The 17,729-nt window shown below is 36.9% G+C and overlaps 1 protein-coding gene across 2 annotated transcripts; it reads right to left on the minus strand.

The window, feature by feature from the left end:
- Window positions 1-634: 634 nt before the first annotated feature.
- Window positions 635-17,429, minus strand: LOC132312705 (enhancer of mRNA-decapping protein 4-like). Of its 2 annotated transcripts, none has more exons than XM_059811181.1 (12): window positions 16,400-17,429; window positions 14,451-14,500; window positions 14,114-14,270; window positions 13,772-13,990; window positions 11,510-11,638; window positions 9,669-11,288; window positions 6,449-6,808; window positions 5,914-6,033; window positions 4,261-4,431; window positions 3,284-3,448; window positions 2,998-3,123; window positions 635-1,417 (listed from the first exon to the last, which is right to left on the minus strand). In XM_059811181.1, exons 1-12 carry the CDS (start codon window positions 17,150-17,152, stop codon window positions 1,109-1,111), a joined length of 4,179 nt encoding a protein of 1,392 aa, XP_059667164.1. In that variant the 5' UTR covers window positions 17,153-17,429; the 3' UTR covers window positions 635-1,108. The 2 variants fall into 2 exon arrangements, with proteins under 2 accessions (XP_059667164.1, XP_059667172.1); XM_059811189.1 differs by lacking the exon at window positions 16,400-17,429 and adding an exon at window positions 15,816-16,371.
- Window positions 17,430-17,729: the final 300 nt, after the last annotated feature.

The following is a 17,729-nucleotide window of genomic DNA, read 5'->3' on the forward strand; positions in this document are numbered from 1 at the left end:
CTTTCCTTTTCTTTTCTTTAATTAACCAAACGTACCAAACATATTGTAAATGTACTTCTAAGTTTCTTTTCAAATATGTTGAATTTAATGAAATTTGTCAAGTAATACTACTTTATTAAGATGTCAGCCATTCTATCAAGTCAAGCCTGGTAGGAGCTAGCATCCTCTTCTGTATAGGAATGGTAGGAGCTAGCATCATGTGCTGTATAAAACGTGTGTTGTACTACTATGGACAACTTTGATCGGATCACTAAAGCACAGCGTATGCATCAACGATTCCAACCGTGAGCTGCAGTCATCACAGCACTTACGCAACACTGGGGTACTTATTTCTCAATTTTAACTCCAAGATTTCCTCACTTGAAAGTTTTGTTGTTTTCTTCTTATTTTCATTTTTCCTTTTTAGGAGATAATCTACCACTAACATGTATTACCACTTAAATTAATCTCATACAGCTAACCCATTATGCAGAGCCTCAGAATTTTTAGATTCTTGAACAGATGATAGTGGAACAATCAGTGATGAATACAACCAAGGAATATAAAACTTCGGCTGCAAACCAAAATGGAAGGATAAAACTTTATATTTAAAACAGAAAATTTCAATCCATTTGTGGTAGTGAAATAAATGAAGAGAGTGAAAACTAAAATCAGATGATTAAATCAAAAAATCTACATACAGTGTTCGAGAAATACAAAAAGGGACTCAGAAATAATGATGGATCAAGGTTCAGTTACATTTCTTTTATAAGATAGAATACACTGTTGCAACATGAGCAACATGATTAGAAAAGTTTAATTTCCGAAAAGAAAAAAAGAAAGAAAAAGAAATGAAACATGACTGGAAAAGTAAGAATAATATGAACCAAAAAAAAAAAAAAAAAAAGAACAAAACAAAATGGAGAACAGGTGACCACATCCATAACCAACCCTACTTGGCACAAATTATCGCAATAGCTCAAGACCATATGGTTTCAGCTTTCCCTTAAACTTCCTTTTTTTTTTTCTTTTTCTTTTTCTTTTTTTTGACAAGTAAAAGACTTCCTAAATTTATGTACAAACCCAAACCTGACCGACAATGCTGCACAAATTAGGGTGACAGGGAGAGTCATTTACAGCTCATCAAGACGGAGTTTATGACGTGCATAAGAAGGCGGATGTTGGATGCTTCAGCAGCAGAGATGGTCGGTAGGCTCCGTTGATGGCCCAGTATCTGATAAACCTGCTCGAAGATTGGCCGCACATGTATTGCAATCATAGGATCTGCTGGGTTTATGGCAACAGCCAAATCAGTCATCCAGGCCAGCTTTCTTGGTGCTTCCTTGCTGATATCACAAGCCAATTGCTGAAGAAGGGCAAGTAGAACTCCTTGGCTCAGAGGGAGAGGAACTTGTGACAAAATCGCATGTAAATCAACCTGGCGAAAGAATGAAAAAAATAAAATGTTAACCGAGAGCTAATCAGTCACTCGATACCTAAAACAGACATCAGAACCAACATTTGTAAAATTGTATCCAATAAACATATAAAATAAATGGACCGGCTATTGAATAATACCCTGAACTCATGTATATAGAAAAATACTTAAATTGCCCCAGGGGTTCAAAATTTGATCTCACTCCCAGTGGACTCCACATCATAAGAGCATGATCCAAAGTCGGATACCATATTTTAATCAGTAGGACATGGATTGGACCTCGATCAATCTGTAACTGCTTGATGAATCGTGAAACATCAGGATATGACTCAGCCTAGCCTAGTCCATATAGCGAGACATCTTTTGCTCCTACAGGCTACAGCATACCGAAAATGGTTTCTCACTACAACCATCAACCAACCAGTCGGAGTCTTTACCTCTCAAGCCTCAACAATAGACTGCCACACCAAGTGGACTTCCCTCCCTCTATACCACTTTTTCACGCTCCTTATACCTTCTCAAGTCAAGTGAGAGAATCAAAATTCAAAAATGAAGATTTGCATTTCGGAGAATACTTGGAAGTATCTGTAGTAATTACTATATGAAAATTTTAAATGCAATTATGTATTAATATGAATATGTTATAAATCTATGCTTTATAGATCTTCCGGTAAAACGCTTTTTCTCAATTCTTATATCTTCTTAAATCAAGCGGGGCCAATCAAAATTCAAAACTGAAGTATGCATATATCTATGTTAAGTGCGTTACTATACGAAAAATTTAATTGTAATTATGTATTATGTACAAGTGCTTTATGTCTCAATGATTTATATCATAGCTGTGTATGTATGCAATAACAATTTTTTTTAATAAGTATATGTATGCAATTACATATATGGCATGTTCATATTTTACATTTCTAAGCTCTCTTTTGAAATAGATAAGAAAATCAAATTTTCAAATTATGTAAATTCCGAAGCTTTTTGAAATCATTTGTTTTTATACTTTACAATATTCATAGATTATAAATATATATGTATATTAAGAATAAACCATTGGTAATTACCTAGTGGGCTCTATACAGACCTAACATTTGATATTATTTGTACAAAAAGTGGCTGTTCTCATAATTCCAACCTGTGTTGTCATGCTTGACTGACAAGTAAAGCATTTCATCGGTGAACTAAGCAATAACCCCTTTCCATGACCAGAACAAGTGAGGATAACAACCACGATTTTGAATATAGATCTCAAGAAATGGCAGATCTATTCCTATAAAAAAACCGAGCAGGGTATTTGGCTTTTTCTATTGACTTATTTCCGTTTTTGAATTTTTAAAATTTTTTGGGATTATTTTTTCCTGGTAAAAAGAAGAAATTTATTACCTAGAAAACAATATAATTGAGGTTAACTAAACTAACCAACCAGTGGCAGGCACTTGGAAAGAGTATACAGGTATCAGCTAATCAGCAAATACCATATGCATTCTATCCGATAATCGCTTAATTGCATATAACTTCCTAAAAAGCATTCGTCAGTAGTGTACGTCAGCATGTACACATGAAAATCAAGAACATACCTGAGAACATAACCAAGATACAATCGACACATCACTTCTTTGCAGGGCTCCAGTGAATGCTTCCTCATATTTGTGCTCAGATATCAATTTGGATAACTCTTTGGTTGGATCCAAAGGAGCTTCCGCCTGTTTTTACATTTAAAACCCTCCCAATTTCAGAAAGAACTGATAGCAGTACCTCATAAGCACAATTATAACAGTAGCACTGGTAAATCTAACACATAGGTAGTGAACCAGTGACCAAATACCTTTCAAACAAAACAAAAAATCAAAGAGAAGAAAATACCATCTCGTGTAGACCGGCTAATGGTCCATTACTCAATTGGGTAACCAAGGGATTTGCAGTGTTTGGGTTTGCACCAGCAGCTGCAATAGCTAACAGCTTGCGTTGACCATCAGTCAATTCTCCACTTAGAGTTTGAGTCACTGATGATGCTGCATTAATTGTATCCTGCAGATTCATGTTGGCATCAACTGTAAAGTCAGAAAACAATCACACACAATGTGGCACAAGCAGCTTGCACACAAAACACATGGAAACTATGGAATCATATGTCAGATGGTACTATACTGTAATCCAATAATTTTTTAACCTTCTGTAATATCATAATGAAAATACCATTAAGCCCATCCACCTGATCCAGCCAAACTGCAAATCCTATGGTTGGAGAAAACATAATTTACATCGATACATACATGAACTGGATAAGAGACCCGGAGCAAAAACAGGTTTTTGAGTTATATTAGTACGAAGTTTAAAAGTTAAGTGAACTCAATAACATTAGGGAGAGGAGAGAGAAAGCAGGGGCCGCTGCTTGGTGCATGTTAAAAGCTCATGCATGTCAGAATGAGGATGTGTGAGCAAATCTAAGAGCAACTAAAGTAAAAAGGAACCTCAATTGAAAAGATTTCAAGAATAAAAGTAAAAAGGGAACCCAAATTGAGGTTCTTTGTAGGTTCTGATTCTGAAGGGGCCACAAATCATTTCTTTTTCATCGCTGGATATACTACTTTCTAATAGGAGTATTTTCATTTTCCCAGTTGTGGAAGTCTCCATGTAGATCATCAGCCTATGGGTCCAACACAAAACACTATAGGAAATTAATTTTTATCAGTCTACCATAGCAAGTGAGATCTAAAAAAAACATTACCATGTTGAAGTGGCAAAAGACAAATATGTGAAAATAACAAAGTAAAAGCAACATGGAATATGATGCAAGTATTATCTTCCTCCTAAAATCAGTATCATGTTAATCAACGTACCCTCAAAGCAACAGCCAATGGTGAATGCATGGACTCAAAATGCTGCTGAGCAGCATTTGCATGTTTTACAAGACCTTTCTGAAATGTGGCATCTACTTGCTCAAACATGGCTTTGCAAGATGCTTCAAACGCGGGAATAACTGAAGCTTCAAAGCTTGATTTTAATGCATCCTGCAAATGCAAATTCCACCCTAAATCCACAAAAGTAGTACATAGGCATTCATTTCATCGTGTGTGTAAAAATGATTGTAAAAGAATTATTCAAATACTGATCTTGCGCACATGAATTTGAATAATTTACTCACACCAATATTACTGAAGAAGGCAGATGATCAGTAAATTAAATGCAAAATATGGGGCTCGTGTGTGTCAGTTGATTTACATGTGCCATATGTTCAGTATTTATAACCTAAAAAGTTCTACCCCCACAATAGGTATTGAGTAAAATTCATATGAAATTACCTTCCGAAAAAAAAAAAAAATCATATGAAATTGATAACTTGCATAGTGTAGGTACCCAGTACTATGAACCTCATGCCACCCTGCCACATAATTGGGGACTCAACAACGAACGTTCTTTAATTTTTTGTAACAAATTTATTGCATGAACCCCCCTCCCCTTCTCCCCCACCGCGGGAACTTGAGGCAATCTTTCATGTTGTCCTCACCACAAAGAAGTGGCTAGGAATATTGATGCAAAGGAGATTCTGTGAATATGTGACATGTGAGAAGCCCATTAGCGCCCCATGATGGGGGTGGGGGATGGCCCTACGTGTAAGCAACAACAGCACCGGCTCTATAAAGTCAGAATACAAAAAAAAAAATTCTTCTCCCAAACTATTTATATATGGCATAATTGAAGAACTGAACAACCGATGTTCTATCTAATCCGCATTTCCCCCCTTCCTTCCTGAACCAAACACCTACAGCGAGCATGAGGCGTTTTTCTGAATTTGTGGGGAGAAATTCATTGGTGAGGCAACTCGGGAGAGCAGAAGTTAAGGTCTGGAAAGGAGTCATCCTCAATGAAGAATTCAGGAGCTCCCATGACAAACTCCAAACCCCTACGTTGCTTCCTCAGTGGGGACGTCAAAGGATTGCCAATTCCCTCTTTTTGGGAAAAGTTTGGGTCCGGAAAGGAGTCATCCCCAACGAAGAGTTCAGGAGCTTCCATGACAAACTCCAAACCCCTAAGTTGCTTACTCAGTGATGGACCTAAAAGGGTTGCCAATTATCTCGAGAACATTATTTAGTCATGTTTTCTGGACAATGACGACATCTTAACTCAACATCATAACTCAAAGCCTTACATATAAATCTTGATTGACTAAAATTGTTTTCACAAAGACTTCATAAACAACAGAATTTAGTTCTCGTATATATAGCACTACCTAGTTTATGATCAAACACGTCAGAGAACCAGTCTACAGAATAAATCTCTCTATAGGATTTAAAACTGTTGTGTCTAGCAATTCATGAGCACCAGAATTCATGCTCTATTTAAAGCCATACAGATAAAACATTGCTTAAAAAATAAAATAAATGGACTTACATGGACATTTATACATCAGGAGTAAAATATTATGTTCAAGTTGATCAATATAAAATTTGGCACCAGTACTGTAAAAGGAACTTCATTTGTTGAACTCTTACCTGGAGAGCTTGTCTGCCAGAAGTTTGGAACTGCGCTTGGATTTGCCTAACCACTGTAGCTTCAAGTTTTGAATTAACTGATCTCTCTAGTTGATTTACGGCCTTATCTCCAACTCCTTTCTGCAAAATTTGAATGGGGACAATCTAATTAAGAAAATGCCCAAGGTGATAAAAAGTTAATCACATATGGATGTCCCAGTGGAAGATTGAAATTTGCATTACTCCACAATTGTGTTCTACCACCACAATACATCATACAGAAAGGTACAATTTAAAGAATTTGGGAGTTGCTACCACAATAAGAAGTACGGGATCTATTTTTAAGATTTCATGAAATCAACTTGGTAATATCATTTATGATGATGTAATGGGATCCTTATAACTATGAATTTGCACCAGAAAATAAAAGGAGGAGCAAATGAATTTGATGTGTTAATATGCCTTGATATTTACCAGGAATGACTCTGCAACTGCTAAAGATGTGTTCTTTTCAAACAGAATGGAGGAAATGAATTAGATAAGCCTTGAAATTTACCTGGAATGACTCTACAATTGCTAAAGATATGTTCTTTTCCAAAATCGGAGTAATAGCGCGAGCAACCACTGATCCTACTGCAGCTATTTCCTTCTTTAGTGTTTTCTCTAAAATGACTGGCAAATCCTTGTTTATATAATTGGCAATCAAATTTGTGATCTGTTGTGCCCGGTCTCGTTCTAACTTATCATGTTTTGCATTTTCCTCCTGAAAACGAGCCCACAAAGCATCCATATTGGCTTTCACAACTTTCTCCATGCTCCGGCCAAGAGATGCTTCTAATCTTTTACCTTCTTTGCTAATTGGTGCAGACACCATTACACTCATCTGCTTCTGCATGTCTTTTTGCATGCTCATTAACTGTGACATTAAACAAAATCAGAAAACAGGAATAAATTATGAGCCTATTTTAAAAGCTTTAGGATTTCAACATAAAATCATGGTAACGCATTAATTTTCATGTTTTGCAGTAAAGATATAGATGTAGGAGCATGAAAAACACAAAATTAAGCCTATATTAGTTCCAAAGTCGAACCAAAAACATGCTTATGAAGCAACTTTGCACCAAAACATTCTACTTGGTCAAAAATTTGGAAATAGATTCTTGAAATTCTCATAAACCTCGTCTTTAAACCACTTGCTCACAAGAAGTTTGTCTACGATGTTCCCTGCCACCTCCAGGGGAAAAAAATAGTATTCCTGAGTTTGCACATTAAGTTTTGAGATAATTGGGGCTGAACATTGATGCATATTTACACATAGTAACCATTGTGTTTATAATGGCAAGAAACTGCAACAGCTGCACTTCATGAACTGAACATAGTGAAGGTCCCAACTGCCATGAGAAGGGGAAACCACTCACGAATCGTTCCACGCCATCAACTCCATGGTGCATGATGTTTGCCTATGATTTTGAGTTACTAGATACTTCTATGCTCCGTTCGGTAGGAAAGAAAAAAATTGGATGGAATGGAGAGAAGAAGGGATGGATGAGACATTCCTAGGGAAGGGATTGTGTCTTAACTTTTTTTTGTTCGGTTGGAGAGAAGAGAATAAGCTCACAATTTATTATGTTCGTTATGAGAAAAGGAAAGATAAAGTTTAAAATTGTTTTTACCATTATGTCCCGTAATATCTATAATATTGTAATTCATTGAGGATAGTACTATAATTTATAACTTGTAATTTAGGATAATATTTAATTTAAAACTTCTATAATAGTCCACTTTTCTTCCCTCCTCTCTTCCGCCCATTTTTGGAAGGATGAAAATTTGTAAAGAAGGAAGGATTACACATCCCTCCTATTATCATTTCTTTCCTTGTATCATCTCTACCGAACAAAGGAAGCTTGTTCCTTCCTTCCTATTTTCTTTCCACACATCTTCTTTCCTTCCTACCGAACAAAGCACTAGAGAAAGCGTAGCAATAAATTTAGATACGCGGAGAAATGCTTTAGAAGAAACTGTTGGCCACAGGGTTCGAACGATCCATCGATAGTTCGATTGATTGAACCCAGACCAGTAAGGGTTGGTCAATGACTTTGATTGAGTGAAGGCCCTGTCTTTGTAAAACTTGGATTTTTCAAAACAAAATGTTTCTATATATTACTTTTTATGGATATAATCATGTATGCAATGCAATGCACTGTAAGCATGAGCAATGAGATGAATGCATAAACAAAACCCCCTGGTTGGAGAGTTTGATCCTCAATTGTCAAATTGCCTTTTTACCCTTATTAAAACCTTGATATCTTCAAGAAGCACACTTGGATGAGAGGTAACACCTAACAATCTGTTGATAAAACTGAAATCAATAATGAAAATTTAGGTGCTTAAATTTTAAGAGTTAATTAAAAATTGAGAATTTTTATGATATTTGTTTAAATTTGAAGTGATGCCTATTCCTAGTAAAATTTTAAGTGAAACCAATTCTTTTAAAGTGATACTTAAATTGCATTATCAGAGGCACTTAATTAAATAAGCACTTGGTTTATTCAGAATCAAGTGTTGAAGTGAGATATCAAACAACACCTAATTAGCCAAACAAATTTTAAAACAATAACGACAAATTACAAACTCCATTCGATTAAAGCAGCCAACCTGAGTCAAAATTTTTCTTTTTTTCCCCTAGTAGGTAACCTAAGTCCAATAAAACCAAACAAAACTCCTAAGAGTCCAAATCTTCATGATTATAGGTTATTGCTTATCAATTTGGCCCCCCCAATCACACAACATTTCAGATAGCGATTCTGTGATGTAATCATCATCATCATCATCAATCTCTTCTTGCTTTTAATTGATTGAACCTAGGTGACAAAAATAAACTTTTCAATGTCTCTAACTCACCAACCTAAACAAACTTTCATATATATTCCAGTTTCATATTAAAATTTAAAACATTTTGAGTCTAATGTATCCCCCCAAAACAAAAAACAAAAAACAATAGTCTTACCAACTTTACTAATTTACGAATTCTTTCCATTATATCAGTAAGATCTGGTCCGAGACTATCTAAGTATACCAACTTAGGTGAAAGGGAACAAAAAAAATTCAAAAACACAGGCCTTCACAAAACCCAGAGAGAGAAAGGTTAGACATTATTATTATTATTATTATTATTATAATGTGAAGTCCTTGGTTGCTAGATTCATCATTAAACTCATTAAAGAAAAACTCTAGTGCTTCAAAATGTAAAGCAAGTTGAAATCATTACTGTCAAAGAAACTGTCACAATGAACAAGCCAGGTTCATCAGTTTTCGGCCCTGGAATAGGACACAGGACAACGAGTTCATCATCTTCAGCTACTCAGCCACCAAAAACTGACATTGGTGACGAGGATTTCTGCTCAAGATGGAACAGAAACAGATCCCAATTGAAGCTAGACTTAAATTCTTTTCTTTCTTTCCTTTTTTTTTTTTTTGGTAGGTAAGTCACATGCTCATCCATTTCTCCCATTGGGGACTCAACCCCTAAACCCTCTATTTGGAAGGAAGAGGAGATGCCACTTATCTTGAACTAGTAAACTCACTTTGGTCACCCTATGCCCCTATCTGTTAATCTCAGAATTCTACATAATATTAATTATCACTCACTCTGACACACACAACCGAATTTAAAGAACTGAAAAAGTATACCTGGTCCAACATTTCCTGCATACAAATAACTGAGACTCACTCACTCTGACACACACAGCCAAATTCATAGAACTGAAAAAGTATACCTGGTCCAGCATCTCCTGCATAGCAAATAAGTGAGACCAGGCAGCATCAGTAGATGGTGCACTTGAACTGCTCCCTTGTCCATTGGATGAATCTGTTGAGTTGAAAGGACTTGGAGAGGGAGAAGTTGGACCAGGGACTTGAGAATTTTTCCCCTTCTGTTTTTTCCCTTTTGTCACTGGACCTGGGGACTGCGAAATAGTCGGGATATTAGTTGTTTCACCAACCTTTGCAGACATATTTCCTGCCAAATCTCGAACTTCATCCTCACCAGCATTAGGTTGGATAAGAGACTCAGTAACGATACCAGCCTGATGAACCCTGTCCATACTGTAAGTTCCCACATGGCAATCCCTGGCCATCTGAATGCTAAGATCGGAGGCTTGGGAGTAAAAGGATTTCTCCTTTTTCTCTGCAACAATTACACGGGGTTCACTCTGGTAGTCAAACCCATTATTTTGGCTGCCTCCAGCCTCACCCACAACTTTAACCTCTACCTCAGTGCTTTCCAGATCATTGTTGACAACCACATCTTGAATCTTTGCCTCTCCAACAATTTTAGCTGGAGTAATTTGTGTGTTTTCAGAGGATGAAGCCATAGATAATATCTCTGAGGGAGTTATCAGGTGCGTCGGGTGTTTAAAAGTCATAGGAGAATTAGGAACCAAAGAAATATCATTTTGTGCACCATTTTCTTCATCCTTCCTTAGATTGTCGCCTGAAGAACGTGAATCAGCCAAATTTTCCTCAACGGTATCCACTCTCCTGTCAACTGAATAGTCAAGTACTGGCTGGTCACCACCAAGAGCAGTGGATGGCAGACTAGGATCAATGCTGTTTAAAGGACTTCTAATATCAGATAATTGTCTAGATAACCTTGGACTTAAGGCAAGAGGTGATGCAGTGTGAAAGCTTTCAGTACTTTTACTTGATGAAGCTGCACTTGGCTTAGACTCCACAGCTGAAGCAGCAAATTCTGGAAAGCTAGTGACCTCAGAAGATGACAGGCTTACTGGACAGCTGGCTATGGGGGCACTTTCAGGGCCTGTGGATAGTATTGGTGGTATTGGAATCGGACTACCTAGAGGCATCTCAGAGGATTTAAAACTGTTAGACAATTCCAAAGTAGCAGAACCATTGAGATTAGCATCGCCAAAAGGTCGAGAAACATTAGAATTTGTTCTCTCAAGTTCCACGCTTTCCAGGGGCGGTGGCAAGCATTGAGACAATTCCAAGGCATACTGCTGAATAGCCTGTGTTTGAACGCAGTATACCTGTACAACATGTTCTCCATCCGGTAAGCTGTCACTTGTTCCGGTAAGACTTAATACAGGCATGGTAACTGTAAACTCAGCAATGTAATCCATCCGGGTCGCAGCAGGATTAGGACCATATTCTATGTGAACAGCATATATAGCATTCTTCTTAGCATTCGCAAGCAAAAGAAGGCCTGATTGGGGCAAGGCTACAACTTGGTTAAAGAATGCATCCTCGATCTTGGATGCATTAGAACTCCTCAATTCCAAAGTCTGAGTACACTGCCACGATTCAGCATCACTAGGCAGTAACCAGCCTTCTTCATGTGCTGAGGTCCATATTTTTATTTCCCGATTAAGTGGTCCCTGCAAATATATATATATATATATATATATATATATATATAAAGGAAAAAATTGAATAATTTTGGAAGAAAGAAGAAAAACAAACAAACATAACATATGCTACCATATCAATGTAATATACAGTTGACAAGAAACAAATTGCTCAACCAACTATTCAATAGACTAAAACACTGGCATGGTCACAAAGTATATTCCATAAAAAATGAGTTTGAAGCAAATACCGCCGTTATAAGAACAATGTGATCAGGTCGGTGAGGAGAAGTCAAGAAGGTAACAGAATTAACAGGTTGATCATCATGTGGCCTCAATACTGCAAGGGGAACTGCTTTACGATCTTCCCATATTTTCACCTGTTGGAGAAGATAAATGGTTAATGAGTTAACCCTACAACAAAAAAGATTAATGAAATTTTTTCCCAGGCTGTATGTATTATCATATCCTAGCACCAAATCCTGTGAAAAACTGACCTCACATCACAGATAAGGATCTTTCCAAGGCACAAAAATGACCATAACAACCAATCAACCATGGGCATGCTTTTTAATTGCCTTACCCATTGCCGCATGATAGAAAATCCCATCCACCATAAGTGGCAGTAATAATTTATGCAACCAATCATGTCCTACCCAAATCAAGCCACATTTGGACAAAAATTTTGGCCAAAAATTCCAGATCCAAACATTCTGTATAGTGGATTCTTGTAACCAGGTCCAAGTTTAAGTAGGCCAATTTGGACAATCAACCAGGGACATATACACCCTTATATATGTGATATAATAAAATCTTAGATATGTAACATGTAATTCTAACAATTCTTATATTCAAGGGAAAATGCAAAAAGCCCCGTTTAACTACCGAGATTCTACAAACACCCCCCTTGATGGAACAGAAAAGCCCCAAATTTTTAAAAGTTAGCATAAATGGGTAATTTGTTACTTGGTGTTAATGGCCACTCAAAATTACAATATCCCTTATAGTATGAAGAAAAATAAATAAACAATATGGTACCGTTTTGCCTAAGGTTTTACGTACACAACCAACAGTCCCCTCCTTTACACTCCTATAGTTTGGTCCCTCCTTTACACTCCTATACGGTCCCCCTTGTTTTACCTTCAATTTATTGTCATTGTGAATTATGGTGGCATGTTAAGTATCTCATGGAGAAAAACTGAGGTGTGGAATATTCTGGTAACTAGTTTATGGAAAAAATTGGAATTTCATATTGTGAGAAAGATTCTATAATAAGACAGACAAATACAGCTATGTTCATTTATCATTATGTGCGTATATATTATATCTGTAATTCTGTAACTAATTCGGGTGGGGATAAGTTGTTGGTGGTTGAGAAAAGGATCCAAAATTCAGTGTAGACATGCCAATGTTCTTTTTTTGTTTTGTTTTGATAAGCAACATGCCAATGTTCTTTTTCCTAATGATTTTAAGAGGACTTAGCATCACTGGTACGTGCATCCTTGGATCCCCCTACATCATCACTGGTGTGGTATGTGCATCCTTGGATCCCCCTACATCATCACTTGCGCCCTTTTCCTTCTTATTTATAGGCTCTATTGGACCTTCCCCTGCAAACCCAAATGAGGTAGACCTCTACATCTAAAAGCAATCAATTGGGTTACATAAAGCAATTAAGATGGGGACCAAGGTGGCAGTGAAGGGTCACCTAGAAAATTTTGATTTAGATGGGGACCATGAGGTTTGGGTGATAACGGAGGATGGATGGTGGATTATTATACACACACACATACTTTATATATATATATATATATATATATATATATATTCCTAAAGAAAATAAGGTAATAAAAAGAGATGGTGGCCGGAGTTCATGGTGAGGTGGTGCTTGAAATCCATGAAAGAGCTTCAAATTTAAAATACAACTACTCATGTTTGTATGTATATGCACCTATAAATATACTAGTTTATGGGTTAGGAAACAGGTTGTGAATGCTTAACACTGCCTTTTGACTCGTTTTGAGGTTACTTCTATTTCATTTGGGAAAATGATGAAGAGGTGATGATGTGTGCTGCAGGTCAGTGTCTAGATCTTTTTACAGTTCATGTTTGACCACTTTTACAGAAAAGGGGGGTTTGAAACCCTAATTTTGTTCTCATTAAATATAACTGTTTGCAAAAACAGATTATAATTATAATCCAACTCTGGTTGTATGGGTCAAATATTACACAAGGGTTGGTTACCTAAAGGGCATAGTCATTATACTCTAAATAGATATCATGTGTGCCGCATGTGAGAAATTCCCATTAAAAAGTTTGACAAGACGGGAGTACTTGCACCTTTTAAGAATCTGCAAGGGTTTTTTTGCCAAATTAAACATAAAAGAATCAACAATGCTTTTTTTTTTTTTTTTTTCATCACAACAACAATGCTTAATTGAGTAACCAGAATAATCTGAACAGTTCAAAGCCCTGGATGGAACTCAAAAAACCAAGAACAAAATAACACAAACCGTGCCATCTGTTGAAGCTGAAGCTAAACGGGTAGTCATCCATTGGCACATTGACAATTCAGTAACTTCGCCATTGTGCTTACCAACAAGCTGAACCCCATCAATCAGCTTGTCAATGGGACATTTAAGAGGTGTCTCTGCTGAAAACTCTTCACCTTTTCTAACTTTCGTGGTATCAATTTTCAGGATATGATTTCCAATGGCTACAACCAAAATTTCCTGTAATAGTTTTGGCATATCAATTACTTGGTAAATATTACTAAACAATACAAATAATTCAACCTATTAAATAAAAAGTAAAATACATAAAAGAATAATTAGCAGAAAATAAAAACATGTTACCTGTTTGTGACAATGCCAACAAACCCGTGGATGCATTGAGTCCCCTTCTCCTTCTATCTGAAGGGCAATAACAATTTTTCCAGTAATTTGAGGCTTTTCTTCCTCATCAGAGCATTCATTAATCTTCCATATGAAAACCCGTCGATCAATACTAGCACTGCAGAACATGCAAGTTAAAATTAACAACTCAACAAATTCAACAGAGCTTTTTCCCCACTATCTGGGGTCGGCTGCATGAATTCTAATTTTCCATTCCATTTAAGGGCACTGCCAAAGTGCAAGTTCGAGTATTCAAATGAATAAAGGAGGAGGTGACATAGAAGAAGAAATAAACTACCTGGCCAAAAGGTGAACATCTTCTGCAAAGAATGCCATATCTGATACTCTCTGCATGGAGAAAGAACATGCATAAATGAGAGACTCGTTTAAACTGTTTAACTTAATATGAAGACCCAATGTAAAGATTTTTTTTTTTTTTTCTGCATCTTATTAAACGTAACCTGCAACAATTACTAGAGCAGACTACTATCAACCTACCAAAACAATTGCTTCCTACACATTCCATAAAGAAGAAAACAGAAGGGGGATATCAAATGATTGTTATCACAGAAAAGAGACCAAGCGACTGACAAAATTATGAGGGAAACAGTAAGGATGCAGTTTTGGATGAAATACACTGCGATAGGACTTGCAAAGTTTACAGTGTTACAAGGCATAAAGAGAACCCAAAAGCAACAAGATACTGTTTAAAATCTGAGTGTTTAAAGCATTGCCAGTTGCAGAGCTGAATATCTAGAATGGACATGTTAGATTTGATAAGCTTCATCTAACAGTGAACAGACTCAATTTACCGCAAATTCACTGAGACACTCAATACATAAATTAGGAAAAACAAAGGCGAAAAAAACCTTCACCATATGAGCTACTTAACCCATTTAGTATTCATTGTCTCAGTTATTATCACTCCCATGCAATGTTGTGAAACCAAACTATTGAAATTTAAGCATCTCAATATCTACCTATACGTATCCAATACCAGAACTGAGGGGGAGAGACAGAGAGGAAGAAACCGAACACTTCTAGAATTACAATCCTATCCATTTTGTACAAATTTACAAATATATAGTTGTTATTTGCTGCCTTAGGATACTTGCCTGCTGCAATAACTAACATAGTACTTTGACAAAATTTATCCATTAGAAATTGCTACCTTGCTGTTAGAATTATGGATGTGGGTGTTGGGATCAACTATCTAATGGTCAGTTTTACCATATTAGGAACCGAAGGAGAAGAAATCTGCTAGGGTTCATAAATATAAACCATTGGCAGTCCTTTTATTCCAAATGTTCTAACATTGCATTTGGAGCATGGAATTTGCACCACAAAATTCAAATTAGAGGAATATTAGTCTTCAATCCTTCAAATCTAATTCCAAGGTGCCGATTCCATACTCCCAAACATAGCTTAAGAAATATTTTATGGTCTGAGGAACTAGATTTCAAAAAGACAACTCAAAGAATTAACAAAAGGAACTTGTGGTTTATTTATTATATGAATCCTGTGACGTGACAAGTCTAGATCCTTTTCTGATGTTGATGGGCGATTTGTGATGGCAAGATGTGATTAATAAATGATGGACCAGCTATAAAGCTGGCGCTAATAAAAAAGTGATGCTAGATTGGCAAGGTTTAATTCAAGTTACCTGACATTAGAAGAGGCACTATCATAAACCTGTCCCATAATGTATTCTTGTCCATGCACATAAGAGATCCTTAGGTCCTTTCTGAAGTTTGCAACACTTTAACCATGTCTCCTTGTTTCAAAACACATACTTTTAGATTTCATCTACGGTTTTAAAATTTTACATGCTTCCCATTGCTATGCAATAATAATCTGTATGTAGCTTAGAGAATAACTAGTAGAAACATCTTGTTCAAGCATTGTCCCATGGGACAAGCAAACTTTATTTTTCTCAAAAATAAGAAAGTAAACAAAAAAATGTTGAGATATTTCCTTCACTTGTTGATCCAAAATAAATATGAACAATTTCCATGCATGTGAATCAATCAAAAGCTCTTATATTGCAATTTGTAAGGTTTTAATGCCTATAAGGTAAACAACATGAAAACTTACATTCTGACTAAAACGGAGTGAAACCCAGTTCAATTAACTGGAAATACCAGTGACAATAAAAATATAAAGCAATAGCAATGGAATTTAAAATTCACATAACACAATAAGTAGCAAATACGAATACTAATACAGACGAGTTGGAAGGCAACCAACCTGAGTGTGTCCTCGAAGCAAAGATCTCAATGCAGTATTTATATTAAGCACCCGAATATTACCCATCTTCAATCCGTAGCATATATAAGTCCCATTGACCGCAATCTGACGGCCAACGACAAGCCCGGGATCGGAAATGTACTTCGTAATCGGAGTAACTTCCAGTTGGGGCTGAAACTCACCGGGCAATCTGACATCTAGGTCGTACACAACATGGTTGCCAATCAAGTGTCGTCCTTTCGGAAGTTTGCTACTTGGGAACCGCATGGGGGTCGGCTGAGGAGTTGAGAAACCGGCCGGCGGGGCTGAGGGAAAAACAGGGGTGCTTACCGGCAACGAAAATTCCGGTCCTGTACCTCCTGCACCGGACGACGACGGTGACGGGAACGGCAAATTGGGCTGCGACGGATCGAGATTGGAAGTGGGTTTTGAACCCAGAAGTGCCATCAATCGAGCACCACCCGGATTAGGGTTTGGTGGGGGGAGATTAGGAGTGGGATAAGAGATGGTCCTCTGGTGCTGGTCTGATAAGATTGGTGAGTAGAGGTGAAATGGCGGTGGAGGTGACTGAGGAGGGTAGGAGTAGGTGGTGGTGGGTGGAGGTGGATACGAAGCCGAGGAAGAGGAGGAAGATGGGGGAAACGGCGACGTATTGGAGATGGGTGGAGGGGGAGGAGGAGGAGAAGAGGAGGGTTTGAAGAGTTTGTGCATGTCGAAGGGTTGTTGATTTGGTGGATTTCCAGGAGACGCCATTGAAGAGAAGAGAAGAGAAGAGAAGAGAAGGTGTGTTCGGTCGATTTACACCCCAAAAAAAATAAGTTTGATTAAAGTAGGATCAAACAGAGAAGTCGAAGTGTTAAGAGTTGAAAGATTGCTCCGATATGATGATGGTTGGATTATTGAGATCCGATGAATTTCACACATCAAACAAACACCCCTTGCCAGACCCTCTTTCTAGATGACTCAAAAGTGAATACAGTGAGATAGTAAGAATATATATATATATAGTTATACATATATAGTTGTGTGCAATCAGTAACGTAATGTGTGTATCAGATTATATAAGATGTTAAGATTAGAGAAGGTGGGAGTGGGACCGTTGCGTTGGACTGAACAGACGTCGCACACAAAGTGGCGGAGAGACGAGAATAAAACATTGCTGAAAGTGAGTAGAAAATTTGATGTGATTATGTGATTTGAGAGTGAAACTATATGCATTTGGTATTATAAGAATAAAAATAAAATTAGAAAAAGTGTTTTATCATGTCAAAAAAAAAAAAATTTAAAACTTTATTATTTGTATTTATAAAAAATGTAAATAAAATTGTCT

This window comes from Cornus florida, unplaced genomic scaffold (assembly GCF_030987335.1).
Source record: "Cornus florida cultivar Cherokee Brave unplaced genomic scaffold, ASM3098733v1 CherokeeBrave_3.0.0_Hap2_Chr01, whole genome shotgun sequence".
Lineage (NCBI taxonomy): Eukaryota > Viridiplantae > Streptophyta > Magnoliopsida > Cornales > Cornaceae > Cornus > Cornus florida.

Bases quoted from the DNA above. Each gene is read 5' to 3' on its own strand.
- LOC132312705 (XM_059811181.1), bottom strand. From the start codon at position 17,152: ATGGCGTCTCCTGGAAATCCACCAAATCAACAACCCTTCGACATGCAC. The intron at 11,639-13,771 runs GTTTGTGTTATT...CTTCTCCAACAG, and splicing joins CAGCTTCAACAGATGGCACG to GTGAAAATATGGGAAGATCG. The intron at 3,124-3,283 runs GTATTTTCTTCT...ATGTAAAAACAG, and splicing joins TAGCCGGTCTACACGAGATG to GCGGAAGCTCCTTTGGATCC.